This window comes from Caretta caretta, chromosome 11 (assembly GCF_965140235.1).
Source record: "Caretta caretta isolate rCarCar2 chromosome 11, rCarCar1.hap1, whole genome shotgun sequence".
Classification (NCBI taxonomy): Eukaryota; Metazoa; Chordata; order Testudines; family Cheloniidae; genus Caretta; species Caretta caretta.
The window spans coordinates 69973658-69992756 of NC_134216.1; the positions used below are offsets into that span (position 1 = coordinate 69973658).

The 19099-nt window shown below is 49.1% G+C and overlaps 1 protein-coding gene across 2 annotated transcripts; it reads right to left on the reverse strand.

The window, feature by feature from the left end:
- Positions 1–5479: 5479 nt before the first annotated feature.
- On the reverse strand, positions 5480–18138 carry PRLH (prolactin releasing hormone). 2 transcript variants are annotated; one of them, XM_048869565.2, is made up of 3 exons: positions 18067–18138; positions 8704–8864; positions 5480–5826 (listed from the first exon to the last, which is right to left on the reverse strand). In XM_048869565.2, exons 2-3 carry the CDS (start codon positions 8801–8803, stop codon positions 5663–5665), a joined length of 264 nt encoding a protein of 87 aa, XP_048725522.1. In that variant the 5' UTR covers positions 8804–8864; positions 18067–18138; the 3' UTR covers positions 5480–5662. The 2 variants fall into 2 exon arrangements, with proteins under 2 accessions (XP_048725522.1, XP_048725523.1); XM_048869566.2 differs by lacking the exon at positions 18067–18138 and adding an exon at positions 17972–18052.
- Positions 18139–19099: the final 961 nt, after the last annotated feature.

A 19099-nucleotide genomic window follows, 5' to 3' on the forward strand; every position in this document is an offset into this window, starting at 1 on the left:
GTGGGTGTCCTACAATTAGTTCCTGACAAAAGGTGCTGCATCTTGCAGCTGGGTTTAAGCTTCATTACTTTGCAAAGGTGTCAATTGTATACGAGCTTCTCTTCTACACGGAGAGCAGGGAAAACTTTCCAGCTTGCTTCCCTATGTCAGGGTGTAATGAATTCAGAGGCCACCACTGGCATCTGTTGAGATACAGCAAGGTGGGCCACCTTGCTATTAGCATCAGACATAAACTCGAGTACTACAGAAAGTGCTCTTTGCTCTTTGCACCACATGGAGAAAGGAGAACCTCCCATGTCACCTGTGTTGAGGCCAGGGCAGCTACGAGCAGTGTGCAGGTTTGGTCCTGGATGTGTCTGTTCATTTTATTTGAGCAGCACAACCAGGCATGTCTGGAGCCCCCATCCCACTGGTGACAGGTATCAGAGTGGCAGCCGTGTTAGTCTGTATCGGCAAAGAGAATGAGGAGGACTTGTGGCACCTTAGAGACTAACCAATTTATTTGAGCATCAGCTTTTGTGGGCTAAAACCCACTTCATCGGATCATGCAGTGGAAAATACAGTAGGAAGATATATACACAGAGAACACGAAAAATGCGTGTTGCCATACCCACTATAACGAGAGTGATCAGTTAAGGTGAGCTATTATCAGGAGGAGAAAAAAAAACCTTTTGTAGTGATAATCAGGATGGCCCATTTCCAGCAGATGACGAGAAGGTGTGAGTCACAGTAGGGGAAAAATAAACATGGGGAAATAGTTTTACTTTGTGTAATGACCCATCCACTCCCAGTCTTTATTCAAGCCTAAGTTAATGGTGTCCAGTTTTCAAATTAATTCCAATTCTGCAGTTTCTCATTGGAGTCTGTTTTTGAAGTTTTTTCTTGTTGAAGAATTGCCACTTTTAGGTCTGTAATCGAGTGACCAAAGAGATTGAACTGTTCTCCGACTGGTTTTTGAATGTTATAATTCTTGACGTCTGATTTGTGTCCATTTATTCTTTTACGTAGAGACTGTCCAGTTTGGCCAATGTACATGGCAGAGGGGCATTGCTGGCACATGATGGCATATATCACATTGGTAGATGTGCAGGTGAACGAGCTTCTGATAGTGTGGCTGATGTGATTAGGCCCTATGATGGTGTCCCCTGAATAGATACGTGGACACAGCTGGCAACGGGCTTTGTTGCAAGGATAGGTTCCTGGGTTAGTGGTTCTGTTGTGCGGTGTGTGGTTGCTGATGAGTATTTGCTTCAGGTTGGGGGGCTGTCTGTAAGCGAGGACTGGCCTGTCTCCCAAGATCTGTGAGAGTGATGGGTCGTCCTTCAGGATAGGTTGTAGATCCTTGATGATGCGTTGGAGAGGTTTTAGTTGGGGGCTGAAGGTGACGGCTAGTGGCGTTCTGTTACTTTCTTTGTTGGGCCTGTCCTGTAGTAGGTGACTTCTGGGTACTCTTCTGGCTCTGTCAGTCTGTTTCTCCGCTTCAGCAGGTGGGTATTGTAGTTGTAAGAATTCTTGATAGAGATCTTGTAGGTGTTTGTCTGTGTCTGAGGGGTTGGAGCAAATACGGTTCTATCTTAGAGCCTGGCTGTAGATAACGGATCGTGTGGTGTGCCCTGGATGGAAGCTGGAGGCATGTAAGTAAGTATAGCGGTCAGTAGGTTTCCGGTATAGGGTGGTGTTTATGTGACCATTGCTTGTTAGCAATGTAGTGTCCAGGAAGTGGATCTCTTGTGTGGACTGGACCAGGCTGAGGTTGATGGTGGGATGGAAATTGTTGAAATCATGGTGGAATTCCTCAAGGGCCTCTTTTCCATGGGTCCAGATGAGGAAGATGTCACCAATGTAGTGCAAGTAGAGTAGGGGCACTAGAGGAAGTGTTGTTCTAAGTCAGCCATAAAAATGTTGGCATACTGTGGGGCCATGTGGGTACCACAAGAAGCAAGGGGATATCTGTTTCGATGGTGGGCTAAGCATGCTGCTCTCTTCCCCTCCTGCTTGGATGGCATATTAGCGCTGCCCCCGCCCTGCAGTGGGTTTTGTTGTGAATACACATTTAGAGGCATGGGGCAGTTGACACCTCTCAGGGTGATTGTTTCTGGCCATCTGCTGGCTCGAGCCAGGTCTATACTATGGTCTTCTACCAGCATGGCTGGATCAGGGGAGTGACCCCTGTGTAACACACCTGTGCGTGCACCAAGCCTGGAGTGCCAATACACCGCAGAACTGCACTTTTACTGGGACGGCTTGTTTCCCCTGTAGTGGTGGGGAGAGTCTGGAATAATCCATGTGGACAAAGCCTTCCAAGGGCAGGCCAGACCCCAGGCAGACATCGTCACATTGGTTAGTCTCAGTTCACATTTTCCACCCACTCCCCTGCAGCCAAGAGGGTCAGAAGTGGGGACCCCGGGAGCTGAAACCTTGGGCTTGGGTCTATAGTTTGCCTGTGCACTGATCTGGCTCTGGAAAGTGAATCAGCCCTCCCTCCAGCATAGATCTGTCAGGCAGAATCCATCATCAATATCCCAGGCAGCTCAAAAACAAATGGGAATGTAGTGGGTTATCTGAGAGGCTCCTCAGGAGATAGGCCACCCTCTAGCAGGAGCAGATCACTGGCTGGGCTCCAGAACAGTCAGAGAATCCAGGTGCTTTTCTAAGAGGCTTTCCTCTTAGGAACTCCTAGGCTACTTCCTCTTCCTGCTTAAATACCTGCCCTGTTAAGCCCAGGTGGAAGCTGTCTGCCTGTTATTGGCAGGCTGAACGGGGCCTGGCTCCCTTTGCAGAAAATTAACCCTTTTCCTATCTGATTGAATGTGGGGCACATTCACCCCACCACCGGCACACCACTGCAGAGTGCAGCGGGGCATAAGCCTTCTCAGACCCTGTGCTTTCGTTCCATTTGCTTCATGCCCAACAGCGTCACCGTGTGCAAGGCTGTCTGTCGCTTTTGGAGGCGGAGAATCCCCCCCCTCCCCTGCTTCAGTGGAGAGACTCTGAATTACACCGGGTGGAGACAGGAGAATCGGGCCCCTAATCTGCCCTTATGCCCCAGGTAATCCCAGTAAACTCAGTGCAATTGCATAGGAGTGCAACAGGGCAGAACTGGGCCCGGAGTCCTTGCCTTTCCTTTCCACGCCCTGGCCTGGCACTGTTCATTAGGTCATAGTTGCTGCTTTCCCTAGCCGTAGCTGTTCCTGCTGCAGGAGCTCAGGGCTGTTGGGCTTTCTCCCCGGGCTGCGTGGTGGGGCTTTCCATGGTCATTAGAAGCAGAGGCCTGTGGGACAGCTATCAGCACCCAAGTTGCTCCCCCCTCCTACCTGCTTCACCCAGAGGATGGAGCAGCCTGATTTCTTTACACTTTTGTTAGCCTGCGGGAGGTTTGAAAGAGGTGTCACACGGTGTGTGCTCTTGGTGGGGGGAGGAGCCCTCACGGATGGAAACTCTTCCAGGCCAGTCCCACCAGCCCCTGGGCCAACGGGAGCTAGTACTGAGCCCTGCCCGTCGAGCAGTGCCTCCAGACCCAGCTCCAGGAGTGGCTCCCAAGGTCTTTGGCAGCCCTATAGTTCTGATAGAGTGGCCAAATTGCTAATGTCTGAAAACTGGACCACCTGCCCTGCCTCTTTCCTGAGGCCCCGCCCCTGCCCGGCCTCTTCCTCAAGGCCCCGCCCCCTGCTCCCTCCTCTGCCCCCCATTCGCCTGTCGCTCACTGTTCTCCCCTTTCAACTTCAGCACGAGCAGCCCTAGGGGACTTGAAAGCCCCGCTCCAGCAGGCTGGCTGGGAGTGCAGGTCAGAAGAGCGCTGCGGCCACACGGGAGCAGCCAGGCAGCCCCGCTGGGGAGCTAGGACGCGGCCCTCCTGCACGCCAGCCTCCTGCCTCCCTCTGTGCTGCCTGCCCAGCAGCCCCCTTCCTCGCCCGCTCGCACCCTCCCCGCCCTGGAGCCGCCTGAGAGCTCGGCCAGGGGAAGCGCCGGCTGCCAGGGCAGCTCGAGTTCCTTCCCTCCCGGGGAACGTTCTATGCCTGCTGAGAGCCCTTACCCCACTCGCCGAGGGTCCCCCACTCTGTCTTCTGCCCCAGCCCCGCAAGCCAGGCTCTGCAAAGGGGCCGCCTGCGGCCCGAGCTGATGCGCGCGTGCTGCCGAGGGAGCCGCCACTTCAGGGCCGGGCAACAGGCTGCCACTCCCCCCCCTGCCTGCCGTAACCAGCCTTTTAGTGTCCGGTCAGTACTGACCGGACTCTGCCAGGTTCCCTTTTCGACTGGGCTTTCCGGTCAAAAACCGGGCACCTGGCCACCCTAATTTCTGATTCTGTGCTAACGGCTGCTTATTGTTCCCACTGCCAAAGGTGGCGTGCGGCTTGAATCCCCCTTTTCCAGAGGCACTTGTAGCCCCACTGAAGCCAATGGCGCGATGTTGGCCTACTTCACAGTGTTTCTCAAGTAATGTAGTGCAGTGCAACACTCCGTGCTGACTGCCGGTGGGCCGCAGACGGCGGGATAGCAGCGGGGCGCTCAGCCCAGCCAGCTCAGTGTGTGCAGCAGCCGAGCGTTGTTTAAAAGGCGAACAGGAACATTGTACGTGGCACTTTGGTGTAAGTGGGAACTAAGGCCAACATGGATTCAGCATCTTCTAGATTTTAAAGCCAGAAGGGCCCATTAGATCATCTAGTCTGATCTGACTAAGAGAGGCAAATCTGATGCAGAGCAGCATGGCTGGCCCGCAGTGAGTGACTAACAGAGGTGGGAATTAGAGCCGCCACCTCAGGCCTTGGCAGAGCGGTAAGTGTTTGTTGTCCTAGGCTGTGGGTGGAACTGCACAGATGCACAATGGCAAAATGTCAGCCATCTGGACTGCTGCACAGCCAGCTGTGTGGGGCCTGCTGAAATGGTCCTCTTCATTTGCCAGTGTATTACTCCTGCTGGCACGACACATTGGTCAGGGGAGTAGGACCAGTTATGATGCCACCTGTTTTTCAGATGGAGTCAGAATTCTGACTAAAAAGCTGGCTCCTTTGCCCGGTGATCACATCAAAAAACTTTATTGTGTGGAAGAGAAATTGTTCAGGAAAAGACTGAATGCATCCGATGAAGTGAGCTGTAGCTCACAAAAGCTTATGCTCAAATAAATTGGTTAGTCTCTAAGGTGCCACAAGTCCTCCTTTTCTTTTTCAGGAAAAGAGACACAATCTCGGCGGAAAGTGATGCCACTCGGTTCTAAAGACCCTACTGCCCAAGAGAGCTGCGACAAGTCTGATTCATTTAAAGTCACATCAGACGTGCAGGGCTCGGTTTCTTGATTTTTTTTTTTATTATTTTGGTTTGTATAAAAGAGCCCATGCTCTAGGAAGAGAATTAACATGGGAATTTGTATTTCTTTCCCCCAGCAATTTTCTGGTGTAAATCATCTTAGACTGAGAGCAAAAGCCAGAAATGGGGGACAAATGGGGAACAGGGGAGAGAAAAAGAAAAAACAGACAAGAGGGAAATTGTCTGCAAAAATTCTGGAGTTATCAACTGCTCTTTGGTTTCTTTACTTTATAGCCACAAAGATACATTGAAATGAGACCAAACATTTTCATTTGCCTAGAAGAGAGGCTGGGATGTGGAAGGAAGAGAGGAGAAGGGTCTTTTCTTATCATCACTCAAATTCATTCTTTGTCTTAGCCATTTCATTCATCTTGAATGGATTCACTGCTTTCTTCTAGAGGGAAGCAAGCTTGCCTGTGTCCATAGCCCGACTTCCGGGAGCTCTCCACGACTGCTCTCCTCCGGCCAAACCGTCCCACGGGTCTGATCCCACGCCCCGTGTACCAGGAAGGGTCGATATCAGGGTCTAGAAGGCAAAGGCCAGGAAGTATTTAGAACATGAGGCCGAGGAATATTTCTCCTGAGCATGTGTCACAGCCACCTTCTTGGGATTGTGAAGCAGGGACTTCCAGAGCTAAAAGCATGGGCTGGTCTAGCTGGAGTTAAAGCTCCATAGCTATGGGCTGTGATAGAATCATAGAACATCAGGGTTGGAAGGGACCTCAGGAGGTCATCTAGTTCAACCCCCCTGCTCAAAGCAGGACCAATCCCCAATTTTTTGCCCCAGATCCCTAAATGGACCCCTCAAGGATTGAACTCACAACCCTGGGTTTAGCAGGCCAATGAACAGTCCCTCATATCTTCTGTGGCTCAGGCCCAGACCTGTAACATACACTTGCCAGTGGGTTGTACCTACCTTGTCATTGCCTGTAGTGAGCAGGCGGTGTGGCCTTTGCTTATTTTAAAATGACAATGTCTTTTGCACAATAATGAAGGAGGGAAGGGGGTAGCTTTGCGGAGGAGGGACTGGGTGACTCAGGGCACTGGGAATGGGCCATGTAGCCTTTCAGCTTGGTGTCTCCAGTTGAAACCCTGCCCAGGTCAGTGTGTGGTGGTGAACCTGGCTCAACTTTTGAACCACCAATCCCCCAGGTTTACAGGTAGACCTGCATGTTTGGGAGATGGCCAGTGCTGAGGAAACAGTGTGAGCTCGTGCCCACCGCTCAGGTGTGGCCAGTGCCCCACGCTCATGGGCTTGCCTCACTGCAGAGTTAACTGGCGTTATAACACACGTGTTGCCTCAGCCCAGCTCCTCCCCAGACACACACAAGCCTGTCCCTTGAGCACCGCGGTGCTTTTCATTCATGTTGGCTGGTTGGCTGGTCTGGCAGGGGGTCCGGGCTGCAGCTCGAGTTAGCACAACCCAGCGGCTGCTAACACACCCCCTGTGCAGTGTGGCCACGGTGTCACTCGAGTCCCGGGTGCCCAGAAAGGCCTGACACGTTACCCTGCAATTCACTGTGAAAGACTCCTAGAGAGGCTCGAGCGATGCACCCCTGAGGTCTGGGTGCCCCCCGTGCATGAATGCAGCACCAGCGTGGACACAGCAGCTAGCCTGTTATTTGGCAGAGGGGCCGCACTCACTCGAGCTCGGCTCTCTCGCTCGCGGAGTCAGCTGAGCGTGAGTAGCGTGAGTTAACGCTGCGGTGAAGACGGCCCCAGTGGTGCGCGGTGGTGTTTCTGCAGATGTGGCATTTCTGGCCACCCCTGAGTCTTGGGCCGAGTCCTGTCACCGGGAACGTGATGCCGTCTGGTGGCATGTAGGAAATGAGTGTGATGTCACAGGTCAGGCCCATGGGCCTGATCCTGCGGGTGTTGAGCACCTATGGACGGTAATGGGAGTTGATGCAGCGTCAGCTCCCTAGCGGATAGCAGCGGTCACATCCCCAAAGCACCACAGTTAATGCCTTCCTTGGGACAGGCCCAGGAGTGCAACCAGTCAAGGGCAGTGGGGCTGAATTGCCTCCTCCCCACACAGCAACCCTCTTCCCCTGTCTGGTTCCCATTGTGCCTGGCCTGTGGAGAAGCACAGGACTCGATTCTCCAGGGGCTGCCATCCAGCCCCTTTCACGGCCCCTGCTAAAAACCAACAGCAGGCACCCTGAGCCACGCAGCACAAACAGGGCCTTGCTGGGGTGACAGGAACCAAGGGTCACCTTCTCGGCTTGGAGCAGATCCTTTGAAATCAATGAGGCACCGCTGATTCATAGCCGCTGAGAATCTGGCCCATGTGCTTTGTTCTCTTGCTCTGCAATGACTCACTTGAGCACGTGGGCCCCAGTCATCCTGAGAGTGCCGACAGCATGGTGTGTCCCACCACAAGAGCACCAGGCAATTCCATTGGATCAAGCTAATTCAGGTTGGCTGGGGAGTCAGGAGAGCTGGGTTCTAATCCTGCCTGTGACCTTGAGAAAGTCACCGCCCCTGTGTCTTGTCTGTTTATATTGCAAACTCATTAGGGAAGGGCTGTCTGTTATTGCCAGGGGTGGGCCTGGTGCTTAGTTGGGTGCCTCAGCAGTGCTGCCGTAACGCACGTGATAGGAAGAGATTTTCTGGACAGGCTGATTAAAAGCTGCAAGTTTTTAAGTTCAGCTGTCTGGAAAGTTCCTTTAGCACTTTCCTGGCTCATTGAACCTGCAACGCGGCTGGGCCAGGAAACGCCGGCTGTTTCATTTTGTAGGCCTTGCTGGGGAGAACAGCCCGGGAGGAAGGGGGTTAAAAGCTGTAAAGATTTGTTTTAGAGTGTCTAAAGTCCACTGCTAATAAATCTAAAAGGACCGTTTTGAAGTCCAGCTCCTGGACTGAGCCAGAGCGGAGTGGCTGGGTGGGGGAGAATGGATTGGGTTGCAGAAGATGAGAGGGAAAATGCAGAGAGGCAGCAGGGGGAAGCTATGGGCATTTTGGAGGGACAAGAACAAAGCCTGGATAATAAAAGGACAGAAAGCTCAGCCATCTCACGCTGCAGCCTTGTAGCCTGGTCGTAACCTGTAATGTTGCACGTTCACAGGCAGAGGGCGCGACTACACAGAACTGAGCACACAGTGGCTAGCAATTATTACAGCCGTAACCTTTTCAAAAACTTTTGTTGCATTTGAACAACTTCATCTGTTTGGGGTCTGGTTGGGACAGGTCCTTACATGGGCGGGTGCATGTGTGCAAGGGGACCCTGCTTCTTCCATACAAGGACCACACCCAGCTGTGGTCAGTGTGCCCGGGGAGGTACAGGGATCCAATTATCGGGGAGAGGGCAATGATAATGGGCAGCATGGCCATTTGGGGCGGCTCTGCGCCAGTCTGCACCAGCTGCGGAGCTGGCCTGGCTGCTGCAGTTCCAGAGACTTACTCCTGATTTCCATGGATCGCTCATGGAGTCGGCATTCGACTTTGGGCAGGGTCAGACAGGTGAGCAGCAGGTACATGAAGCAGGCAGCCAGCAGTTTCATTCCCTTCAGCTCCCCCAAGGATTGTGGCTGGTGCCGGAATTTAGCAAGGTGTGAGCCCAGCCTGCAGAAACAGAGACCCGGAGAGTTAATCAGACGGTCCTCTTGGGTGGGGCTGGGGGTGGTGTGAGCGAATGAATCCACTCGCCTGAGAGACACCCACTGATGTCAGGACTATAACAGGAATTACAGCTGTTCCTGGAAAGAAAAGGAGTACTTGTGGCACCTTAGAGACTAACCAATTTATTTGAGCATAAGCTTTCGTGAGCTACAGCTCACTTCATCGGCTGCATACTGTGGAAAGTACACAAGATCTTTTTATACACACAAAGCATGAAAAAATGGGTGTTTACCACTATAAAAGGTTTTCTTTCCCCCCACCCCACTCTCCTGCTGGTAATAGCTTATCTAAAGTGATCACTCTCCTTACAATGTGTATGATAATCAAGTTGGGCCATTTCCAGCACAAATCCAGGTTCCCCCCCACCCACACACACACAGTGTGTCCGCGGAGGTACACTGGAGGGTCTGTTCCATGGAAATGCCAACGTTTTGAAATGGGTTTTTGTTCCAAATCGAACTGAAAAGCTGAAATTTCCCGCAAAATAAAAAGTTCCAAGATTTTTTAAAATTTGGAATCATCAAAATGTTTTGTTTAGTTAATGTCAAAACAATATACACTATTAAATCATCAATATTAAATACATTAAAATTAATAGTTTAATGTAAAAGCCAAAACTAAATGAATCAAAATGATGAGATAAAAAACGAAACACTTCAACATTATCGAAACGAAACAAGAAAGTCAAAATGGTTCATTTTGATTTTTTATGCATCGAAAATGTTGTCAGAATTGAGACATTCCCACAAAACAGCTGGACTTTGACAAAACAGCATTTTCCAACTGGAAAAAGGTTCCCCTGAAAGTGTTTTGACCAGCACCAGTGGGAATAGCTGCATGATCAGCATTGCCAGCCACACTTTAGTCATTCAAAAGTCATGAATCAGGTCCCCCTAAATCATGAGATCATGATCATAAGCTATATATAATTTATATTTATGTTTCTTTTTATTTGCCGGTCTGGTTTCTGAGCTGTTACCGTGAACTTGGGTTATATTTTCAAGCTTTTCCCCTTCAGCCAGTAGGGCGAATAACTATTTTTGATGAAAGCCAAGACTCTCCTGCGATCTCTGGATTCAAACACTGGGGCTTTAAGAAAAACGTGAAATCTTGCAAGTCCCACGATAAAAAAATCTTGAGAGTTGGCAACACTGTAAGCAGTGAGTGAATAGTTGCCTTTTTGGAGCTGTAACTAAACACGAGACCTATGAAACTACACACCGGTGTACACACGAGCACCTCCTCTGCGGGCATGTAACAGGCCTGGGTTCTAGAGTCTGGGGCTGAGCCAGCCCTGAGTACAAGAGGAGCCTCACCTGAGTGGATGCAGGTGATTTAATATAAGAGGCAGCAGGACGCGGCAGGTGTGTGGCTGGTTGAGAGGGAGGAAGGAGAAGGAGCAGAAGGGCAAGCAAGGGAGCCAGAGGGCTGAGAACTGACAGCTTTGGGTACAAGACTCTCTGGAGGCTGTAAGGGGCCCATAAGAGGGGGGCTGCTAGAGGTAAGACACTGCAGCGGCATGCCTGGCCAGAAGGGGGCGCTTGCACGGTAGCAACACTATAGGGCAGATAAGGACAGTGAAAGGGCGGCAGGCTGTACCACCAGAGAGCCACATGCACTGATGTCTTGAGCTGGTACCTGCATCTGTGACATGGGTCCAAGGAGCTGGCTGGGGTGGAGGCAGGCAGTGCGGGGTAAAGGGGAGCAGTGGGCAGGCCAGCATCGTCCCATCCATTTGCATTGCTCACGGCAGAGATGTAACACAGCCAGGGCTAATAAGTTTCTGTTGCCCATCCGTCCGTAAAGCCGCAGAGTAGCTGCTGGTTTTGGAAGGGCTGGCAGTGCAGCCACTGGGGAGAGCCATGGCATTTGCTCCCTCCATCAGAGGCATTTGTGGGAGTGAATGCCCTAGCCCTCAGAACCGCCACCCCAGGCCTCCTTCTCCTCAAGGCCTACTTGTGTGTCACGAAGCCCCCTGGGAAGTGACAACTGCTAATAGCTCAGTAATGGACAGTGGGGATCGCACTGAGTATTATGTGCATTTGTTTGCATCTCATAATTTATTTGAACTTATAAGAAGACTCAGACCCATCCACGGTGCATATTCATCAGTTGTGCACCCTTCGGTCACCTTATCTGTTGTTCCATTCCCTCATTCCCTCACATTGTTTTCTAGGCTTGCTCAATTGTTTTTGACTTTGTCTGGGCGTGTCTTGTTGTAAGTTGGGCCCTTACCCTACGAGCGGCTGTGTGTGACCAGAACCCTGCATCCCTGAGGAGCTGCGGCGAGTTCACCACGGCATTGCGTGGCCAGGGTCAGGACCTCAGACCGAGCTCCTCTGGGCATGGTCTGTCTTTTACTGGGTGTTTGCCACAAAGGGGCTGTGATTTGATTGAGTGCCATGGGCACATAAAGAATCCAAGACACCTCCCCTGAGCACAGCTAGAGTCATCTCAAGATCTTAAGGATCAAGGCACAACTCTCCCTCTCTGTCCATCTCCTGCTGTGCTACCTGGAAAAGCTTGAAGTCAGGGAACAACCGCAGCCAGTATACAGTCCTAAGCTCACTGTCAATTCCCAATGTGTGACTCAGACTTTAAGGCCAGAAGGGGCCATCACGATCATCTAGTCTGACCTCGTGCACATTGCAGGCCCCACAGGCTCATCCACCCAATTCCTGTAATATTTATGAAGCACCAACAAAGTGCTTTGCCTATAAATAAAATACTCCTGCCATCTTCCCCACCCCCTCCTCTGTTTATGTGTCTGCCCTCCTCTCTAGGAGCAAAGGACGAACTCCTGCCCCTCTGGTCGTGGTTATTGGAAGTGGGAACAAAATGGTTTCCCCATTCCATAAAAATATTTCAAGATTTTTTTAAATTTTCCCATCCTGACTCAGGATGAGAAGTCCAAAATCTCAAAAATTTCCTGAACTGAAAATTTGAAAAAAACAAAAAAACCCAAAAACCAGTTTGGGCCAATCAGAATGTTTCACTTTGATCATTTCAGAATGTTTTAGTTCAGTTTTGACCCTTAATTTTTGTAACGATCACTAGCTGAAATTTTGAAATGAAAAGTTGTTTAGGAATCAGAACTTTTCATTTTAAAAAATGTTAAAATGAAACATTTTGAACATTTTCAAATAAATGTCAAGTCAAGAAATTAATCAAAACTGACTCTTTCGCACGATAAATTTTGGTTTTTCACAAATCAGCATGTTCTGATGAAAACCACTGAGTAAAAAACAATTCCGACTAGCTCTGATTGCTATTTCTTTTTGTACAGTCCTTGGTGAATGACAATAAGACAATGTAAGAAAAGAATTGCTTTGAAACGCTTCCTGGTCTATTACTTCTGTTCACTGTTATTTTCTATCCAAGTTACTGACCTGCTTAAAACACTGAAGTGGTTCAGAAATAGACATATGTCTTCATCCTAGGAAATAAATGACCAAGTAATCTGGCTGCATGAGGAGTCAATGCAAGTTTAAGTGTTCATTGTAACCTACAGTCTCAGTGGAAAGTCCTAATACCTTGTTAATTCTTTCCCTATCACGTTAGAGAGGGCATTTTGGAAGCCATTTCTTATTGATGTTAATAAAAAGGAAACTCGGGCTCTGGGGGCGGGAAGGCAGGTTGTCATTTAATGAAGCAATGGTTAGAAAAATATAGGGAAAAAAGTAGCGGATCCAAGATATGGCCCAATGAGCACACTGGCATGAATAAGGCAAGCAGAACTTGAAGCTGGGTGGCGTAGTGGTGAGACCATTGGGCTAGGGCACAGAACGGGTCAATTTCTGTTTTTGGTTCTATCACTGACCCTTGCCAGTCCCTTACTCTCTTTAGTCCTTACTTTCCTGTCTGTAAAATAGGCATAACAATACTTCATGATGTCATGTTCTGAGTCTTAATGAATGTTTGTTAAGCACGTTGAGATCCTTGGACGATGGGAGGTGCTGTATACCGGCAAACTATGGGCTTGGCTACACTTGTGAGTTAGAGCGCATTAAAGGAGCCCCGGATGCCCTAGCTCACTACCCGTCCACACTGGCAAGGCACGTAGAGCGCTCTGACTCCGCAGCTAGGGCGCTTCTGGTACTCCACCTCTGTGAGACGATTAACGCTTTTTGCGCCTTGGCTGAAACACCCGGGCGTCAGTGTGAACGAGGTGTTGCACTACTGCACTCTGATCAGCCTCTGGAAATGTCCCATAATCCCCTTAAGTCAAGTGGCCACTCTTGTCATTTTTTTGAACTCGCTGTAGGAATGCGGATACGCCCTTTCAAAGCTCCGTTTCTGACAGCCGGCTGCTTATCTGCTCCGAGACAAAGCAACCATTAGTGTGGAATGCTGTGTGTGTGAGAGAGAGGCAGGGGGGTCTGCTGCTGTCTGAACTTACAAGACAGCATGCTGACATGTTCTCAGCCCCCCCAAACCCACTCTCTCTCCCCCCACATTCACACAACACACTCCCTGTCACACCCCCCCACCCCTCCATTTGAAAAGCACAGTGCAGTCACTTGCATGCTGGGATAGCGACCACAATGCACTGCTCTCTGTGGCCATTGCAAGAGCTGCTAATGTGGCCACGCCAGTGTGCTTGTTCCTGTCAGTGTGGACAGACTGCAGCGCTTTCCCTACTGAGTTAAACCAGCCTTCGGAGAGCACAAAGCTCTCTACATCTGCAAGTGTAGCCATGCCCTTTTGTTCTGAACTATGCTATTAAATCCATGTAAATGGATACCATTAAGGTGTTCTGTGAGGACGGCTACCTGTTGAAAGCTGTGCATGGGGAAGGAGCCATGCAGTTCCCAGCAACACCAAAGACAACTGTCAGACTGACTCTTCCTGCACCCCTACATCTGACACAGGGCCTAGCCCAAAGCCCAGTGGGAGTCTTTCCATTGATGTCAGCAGACTTTGGTTCAGGCCCTTAGTGGGCACCCTAAGAATGGTTTCAGGTGCCTTAGTAAAGGGCTAGAAGTATTAACCCTTTCAGTACCTTTTGGTATGGGAGGCCAGAATCGCCAGTACATTCCTGTTGTTTTGTGCTGCAAAGCAGCCGAAAGCCTGTTTAAATGGCCAGCGAAACAGACTTACAGATGCTTCAGTGATACAAAGCAGATGGAGCTTACAGGGGAAACTGGCCACAGTGTCTGTCTGCAGAGAAGGTACATGTGTTGTCCTATGGATTTACAGGGCGTGGCTACATTGCACATCAAGCCCGGGCACTGACTCTGGTTTGAGCCCAAACCCCCTTCCATCTGCATACAAATCAGTCTGACTTGGGTCAGCAAGCACTGGGTCTTAGGATCCTGCTAGAGGGAGGTCAGAGCCTGTGACCTGCTGAGACCCAGGTCCAAGCCCGGTCACTTTGCAGTGTGAATGCAGCTCAAGCCACAAACCTGAATCAGAAACAAGGTCTGTGTAATGCACTCTGGACATGTTAGCATGGTTGTAAGACCCAGGTCCTGCAACTCTAAGCTTAGATTTACAACGCAGTGTAGACACTCAAGTGCGGGCTTGGTCACACCAAGTCCACAAGCCCAGGTCTATGACTGTCTATGATCGTGTTGTTAGGGGTGCTTATTCCTTCACCCGCTTACTTCCCTGGTCCTTCTCGCATGAACAGAGAGCAACAATACCCAAAGTCCAAAGGTGCAAACAATTCGATGTTTATTGGGGAGAACTTCCAGCAAGCATGATTCCAGTTTCCTTCCTTAGTGTTCCCCTTCACAGCTCTGACACCACAGAGCCTTACCTGTGTCCCTGTTCCCATTCCCCCTCTTAGCAAAACAGGATTCCAATTTCTCCACCCCCATTCCCTGTTCCCATTCCCCACCCCCTTACTTCCTGATTGACTGCAGACTATATAGTAAAACTCGAGTTCTGCTTAGCTATACCGTAACCAATTATTTTACTGAAATTTAACTAACCAATCCTAACATATTGTAACGTGATTATTTAACCAATTATATCCCACCACCTTAATTAGTTTACACGCAGCAAAACTAATTATACAGCAGACAGGAACAATCACAGAACCAGACAGAGATTATACAGACAAACAATAGGGAAATGGGGACTACAATGACAGAACAAATACAGAAATGAGGATTTCACATCCCAGCTATTGATAAGTGAGTTCTTGCCAGACAGGATGCTATCAAACTAAGTTTCCTTTTACATTTTCTAGGCACTTCCCTTTCTCTGGAGGCAATGGGCACTATCAGGACAGGATTGTAATCCTAACAGCCCAACAGCACCTTATTTCCATGTGACTAGTTTGGAATGTGAGGATGTGACCGTTCGCTTCCCAGCTTATGGCTGCCTCTGCTGCTTAGCCAAAGGCCTTGGCCTAAGAACAGGGCCTCAGACTGTCACAGTGAGAAAAGGCCTTATACAGTCAGACAGTGATATTGATTCTCTCTTTTGTACCTCTAGAACTAGCTAAGTGATAAGAATACAGCTAAATTCTTAGGGTCTAGGCCTTTACCGACAGGTCTGAATGTCTAGATCCTAACACATGTATCCCCTGTAGCACCAGTCTGGTGCCTTAGGACTTGTCTATGCTTGAAATGCTACAGCAGCACAGTTGTTGCACCGCTGTAGTGCTTTGGTGTAGACGGTACCTGTGCTGACAGGAGCGGTTCTCCCATTGGTGTAGTTAATCCACCTCCCTGAGAGGTGGTAGCTAGGTTGATGGTTCCAGCAACCTAGCACTGTCTCCACGGGACCTTAGGTCAGCTTAACTACACCATGGAAGGGTGTGAATTTTTCACACCCCTGAGCAACATGAGCTGGGTTGGTCGAATTTTCTAGTTTAGACTAGCCCTTAACTGCCACCTCCTTATTTCTCTGAATCACGAACCATTAATTCCTGTGAGCTGCAGGAACACCTCTTTGGGAGAGCAGGATCAGTCCCGTGACAGAGCCCTGACTCTCACACCTGTAACTGGCAGAGCCATCAGTGGATGCCGAGGCCTAGACTGGATTTACGTTTACTCCTATGCCTCCCACCATGGAGCTGGTGTGTGGTTTCAATTTCTTAGTGTGATTTACTCTGACCAAGACACACAGCCCTTCCCCTTGCCAGGAATCACCCTGAGATTCCCGGTAGAAACGAAGTGAATCTGTTTGGAAATTTCTTAACAGAAAGGCCAGCTGATTGCAGTTATAGTGCTACTAGCAGGCTGCTTAGTTTGAACCTGTTAGCAGCAAATATCCAATGGAAGGAAATGTGCTAATCTCTGTAGACCCTTCTGTCCATCCACACCTGTTCTTTCCCGCTGGGCTGTATTACCATTTATCGCCTCCTTTTTAGCTCTCATGGTTTCTCTCCTGCATGCGGTGATAATTGTGCATGAAGTTATGTACCCGCAGCTGTGTGCATTCAATTTTAAAATGTGGAATTCTGTGCTACATAGAACAGATGCATTCTGGCACTTTGGGAAAGATGGACTCTGAGCACTGAGGCTTCTTCGCATCCCTTATGGCACAATTTATACCGTGCTTCTTACGTTCTCGTTTAAAGCGATGGCATCCAGGCAGCCGAACATACCAGGCATGGGAGTCAAAACTCCTCACCAGTGCTTCTCTGGGCAACTGGCATGCTCTCACTGCATCGCCCTCACCAGTCACGTGGGGTCTGGCCATTTAAAAGACTGCTGCTGGAGCTGATGCAATATGAATGAGAGTTGGACCTGGCTGCAGGTTCTGCTGCATTTGTCCATTGCCCCATTTCGTACAAAGACAGACTTTTGGGCAGTCCACACCCCACGGCTGCAGGACGTGGCCCAGGGACACCAGTTAACGTGCCGCTGTTTAGGTGGTAACTGAGTATCAGTGGAAGAACAGCATTCCAGCCCAGCCCATTTCTAGTTTCTGCCTCTCCTGGGATGCTCAAGAGTCATATATTTGACCTCTCAGTAACAGTGATGCCACCTGTGGCTGTTATAGCTTGAGCAGAGTGCTCAGTTAAGTCAAACAGCAACCTCCCCCTGCAAAGTGCTAGACCTGAAAATCCAAGCCAGGCTCTGAAAATCAAAGGGCTTCTTACATCAGCAATAAATATTCTGCCATCAGGGCGTCCAGAGTTTGGCAATTCTGCCACTGATGCAACAGACAGAAGAGAATCCACCTTGCTCTTCCAGAGCTGGCTCAATCTGCAGTGGGAACTTCATGCAAAAACTGGGTCAGTGAAGGAAGCAGGTGTGACTTAAGACACACAGGGCACAGTTTTTAAAACTGAGTGCATGCAGCTGCGGGTGCGTAACATCGTGCACAATCATCAACCTTGCGGGTGATCACAAGATCCGAACCGAACACATTTTACTCTTTTCTAGCTTCCCCTTTTTTCCCCCCCATTGGGTTTTACGGGTTTCACAAGATGTTTCACGGGTCTTAAACAATGAGGTTAATATTGGAGTATAAATGCACAGGCTAGACGCTGAACACGTCCAGTGTGTTTTTCTTCTGCCACCTGGAATTCAGGAGCCAACTGAGCATATACAACCTACAAGGGACAAGAGGTATTGTTTAAGAAGTTCTTAGCGTCAGCTGCAGACTCATACAAAGTCAGTTTTACTTTGCAGGCCTTTCGAAAATTCTAAAGCGCTAAACTGAATCGACATAAAATACCTGTTTTGCCATGCAAAGCAACATTGTAGTAGTGGTCACAGGTCAGTAATGGGAAAACAGAATTAGGAGCCATTTGGATAGAAGCTCAAAGGCTCGGACTGTGTATGGACACTTGCCTTTCATTGCACGCTTTATGTACTTTCAGCAAAGAGTACTTTATGCGAAATACTGTTTGCTGAAAGTTTAAGCACTGCTCACATGGATGCATAGTACACAAACATTCATGTGCAGAAACACACACACTAAAAACGTCAAACATGCTAACAAGCACATTTCCACAGCACACAAAGGTCACTGCATGAAAACACCTAGCAGCATCCCCAAGACAACACATCACACAAGCAAACAATAAATGGATGGAAAAACCAGTGGATTCAATAAAGGTGCAGTTCAAACCCCTTCCAGTTTACCTCTGGCTTATTTTGCTCTCTCTCTGCTTTCACCAGGATGCCTTTGCCTCAGCTGTGTGTGTGTGGATGGCACACAGACCTGCTAAAGTACTTACTGTGTGTCAAGTCGGAGTTCTGGAGTGTGATGCTGCTTCCTTCCTCCAGTGATTGGACTCTGTGAGCCAAAGAGCCCCTGTTTGCCTGTTTTATGCCTTGCCTTAGTGCTGATGTCACAGAGGAATCCAGCCCTGGACAAAGCCAGGGCATTTTCACGTCAGCTCCCCTCCCCATAACCCATTATGTTAATTTTTATCAAATCAAGAAAGGGATTTTCATGACTTATGAGGGTGCTTATTTTATCTTGGGGTTTGAATATTTTCTTCATTTGGACAAATCAGATAGCCTGGAAATACGCTAATCTTTCCTCCATATATTCCATTATTTCCTGTGTAAGGAGTTGGACTGTTGGATCATATTAAAGAAGTTCTGTATTAAAATCACAAATGAGTTTGATTCTCCATAGTTTAAATTCCAAGGTATTACTAATTAAGAGGTCTCTTGGTTTTTGGTACTGTTTCTGTCCCTCTCTGTGTGAAACTTGCAAGCTGCTAATTGTGTTAGTATATTCTAAGACAGAGTCTGTTCTCAAAGCAATTCTTTGTAACAACAACTACTCACACAGAGAGAGACTCAAAGCAATACTCTGTAACAACAGAAACAGCACCCAGAGACTCCCCGCCCTTTTGTTGTATTCATCTTGCTTTGTTAACTATTGTGATTAAAATAGAGATAGAGGATGTATGTGGATGGATGCTTGGTGTGGATAACAACTGAATGATCAGGGAGGTGCCAGCCTAAGAATCCAGTGGCCATCGGCCAGTGTCCATCGGCTGGCGTCAAGTGGAAATAACCAGAGGACCCCCGGAGGGCAGACTGGAATCCACCCAACAGCCTCAAGGATGGGAGAACCAAAGAACAAGATAACATCTGGCAGCTCGGAGCCGTCAGGAATGTGCCATCTGCTGATTGATTCAGCAACAGCATGATGAAGCAATTCCCATAGACTGGCATAGGAAGAAATTCCTATAAAAATGGACTCTAGAAAGTGAAAACTTTGGGGGTCTGATTCTGCAAACCAACTTCCAGGAG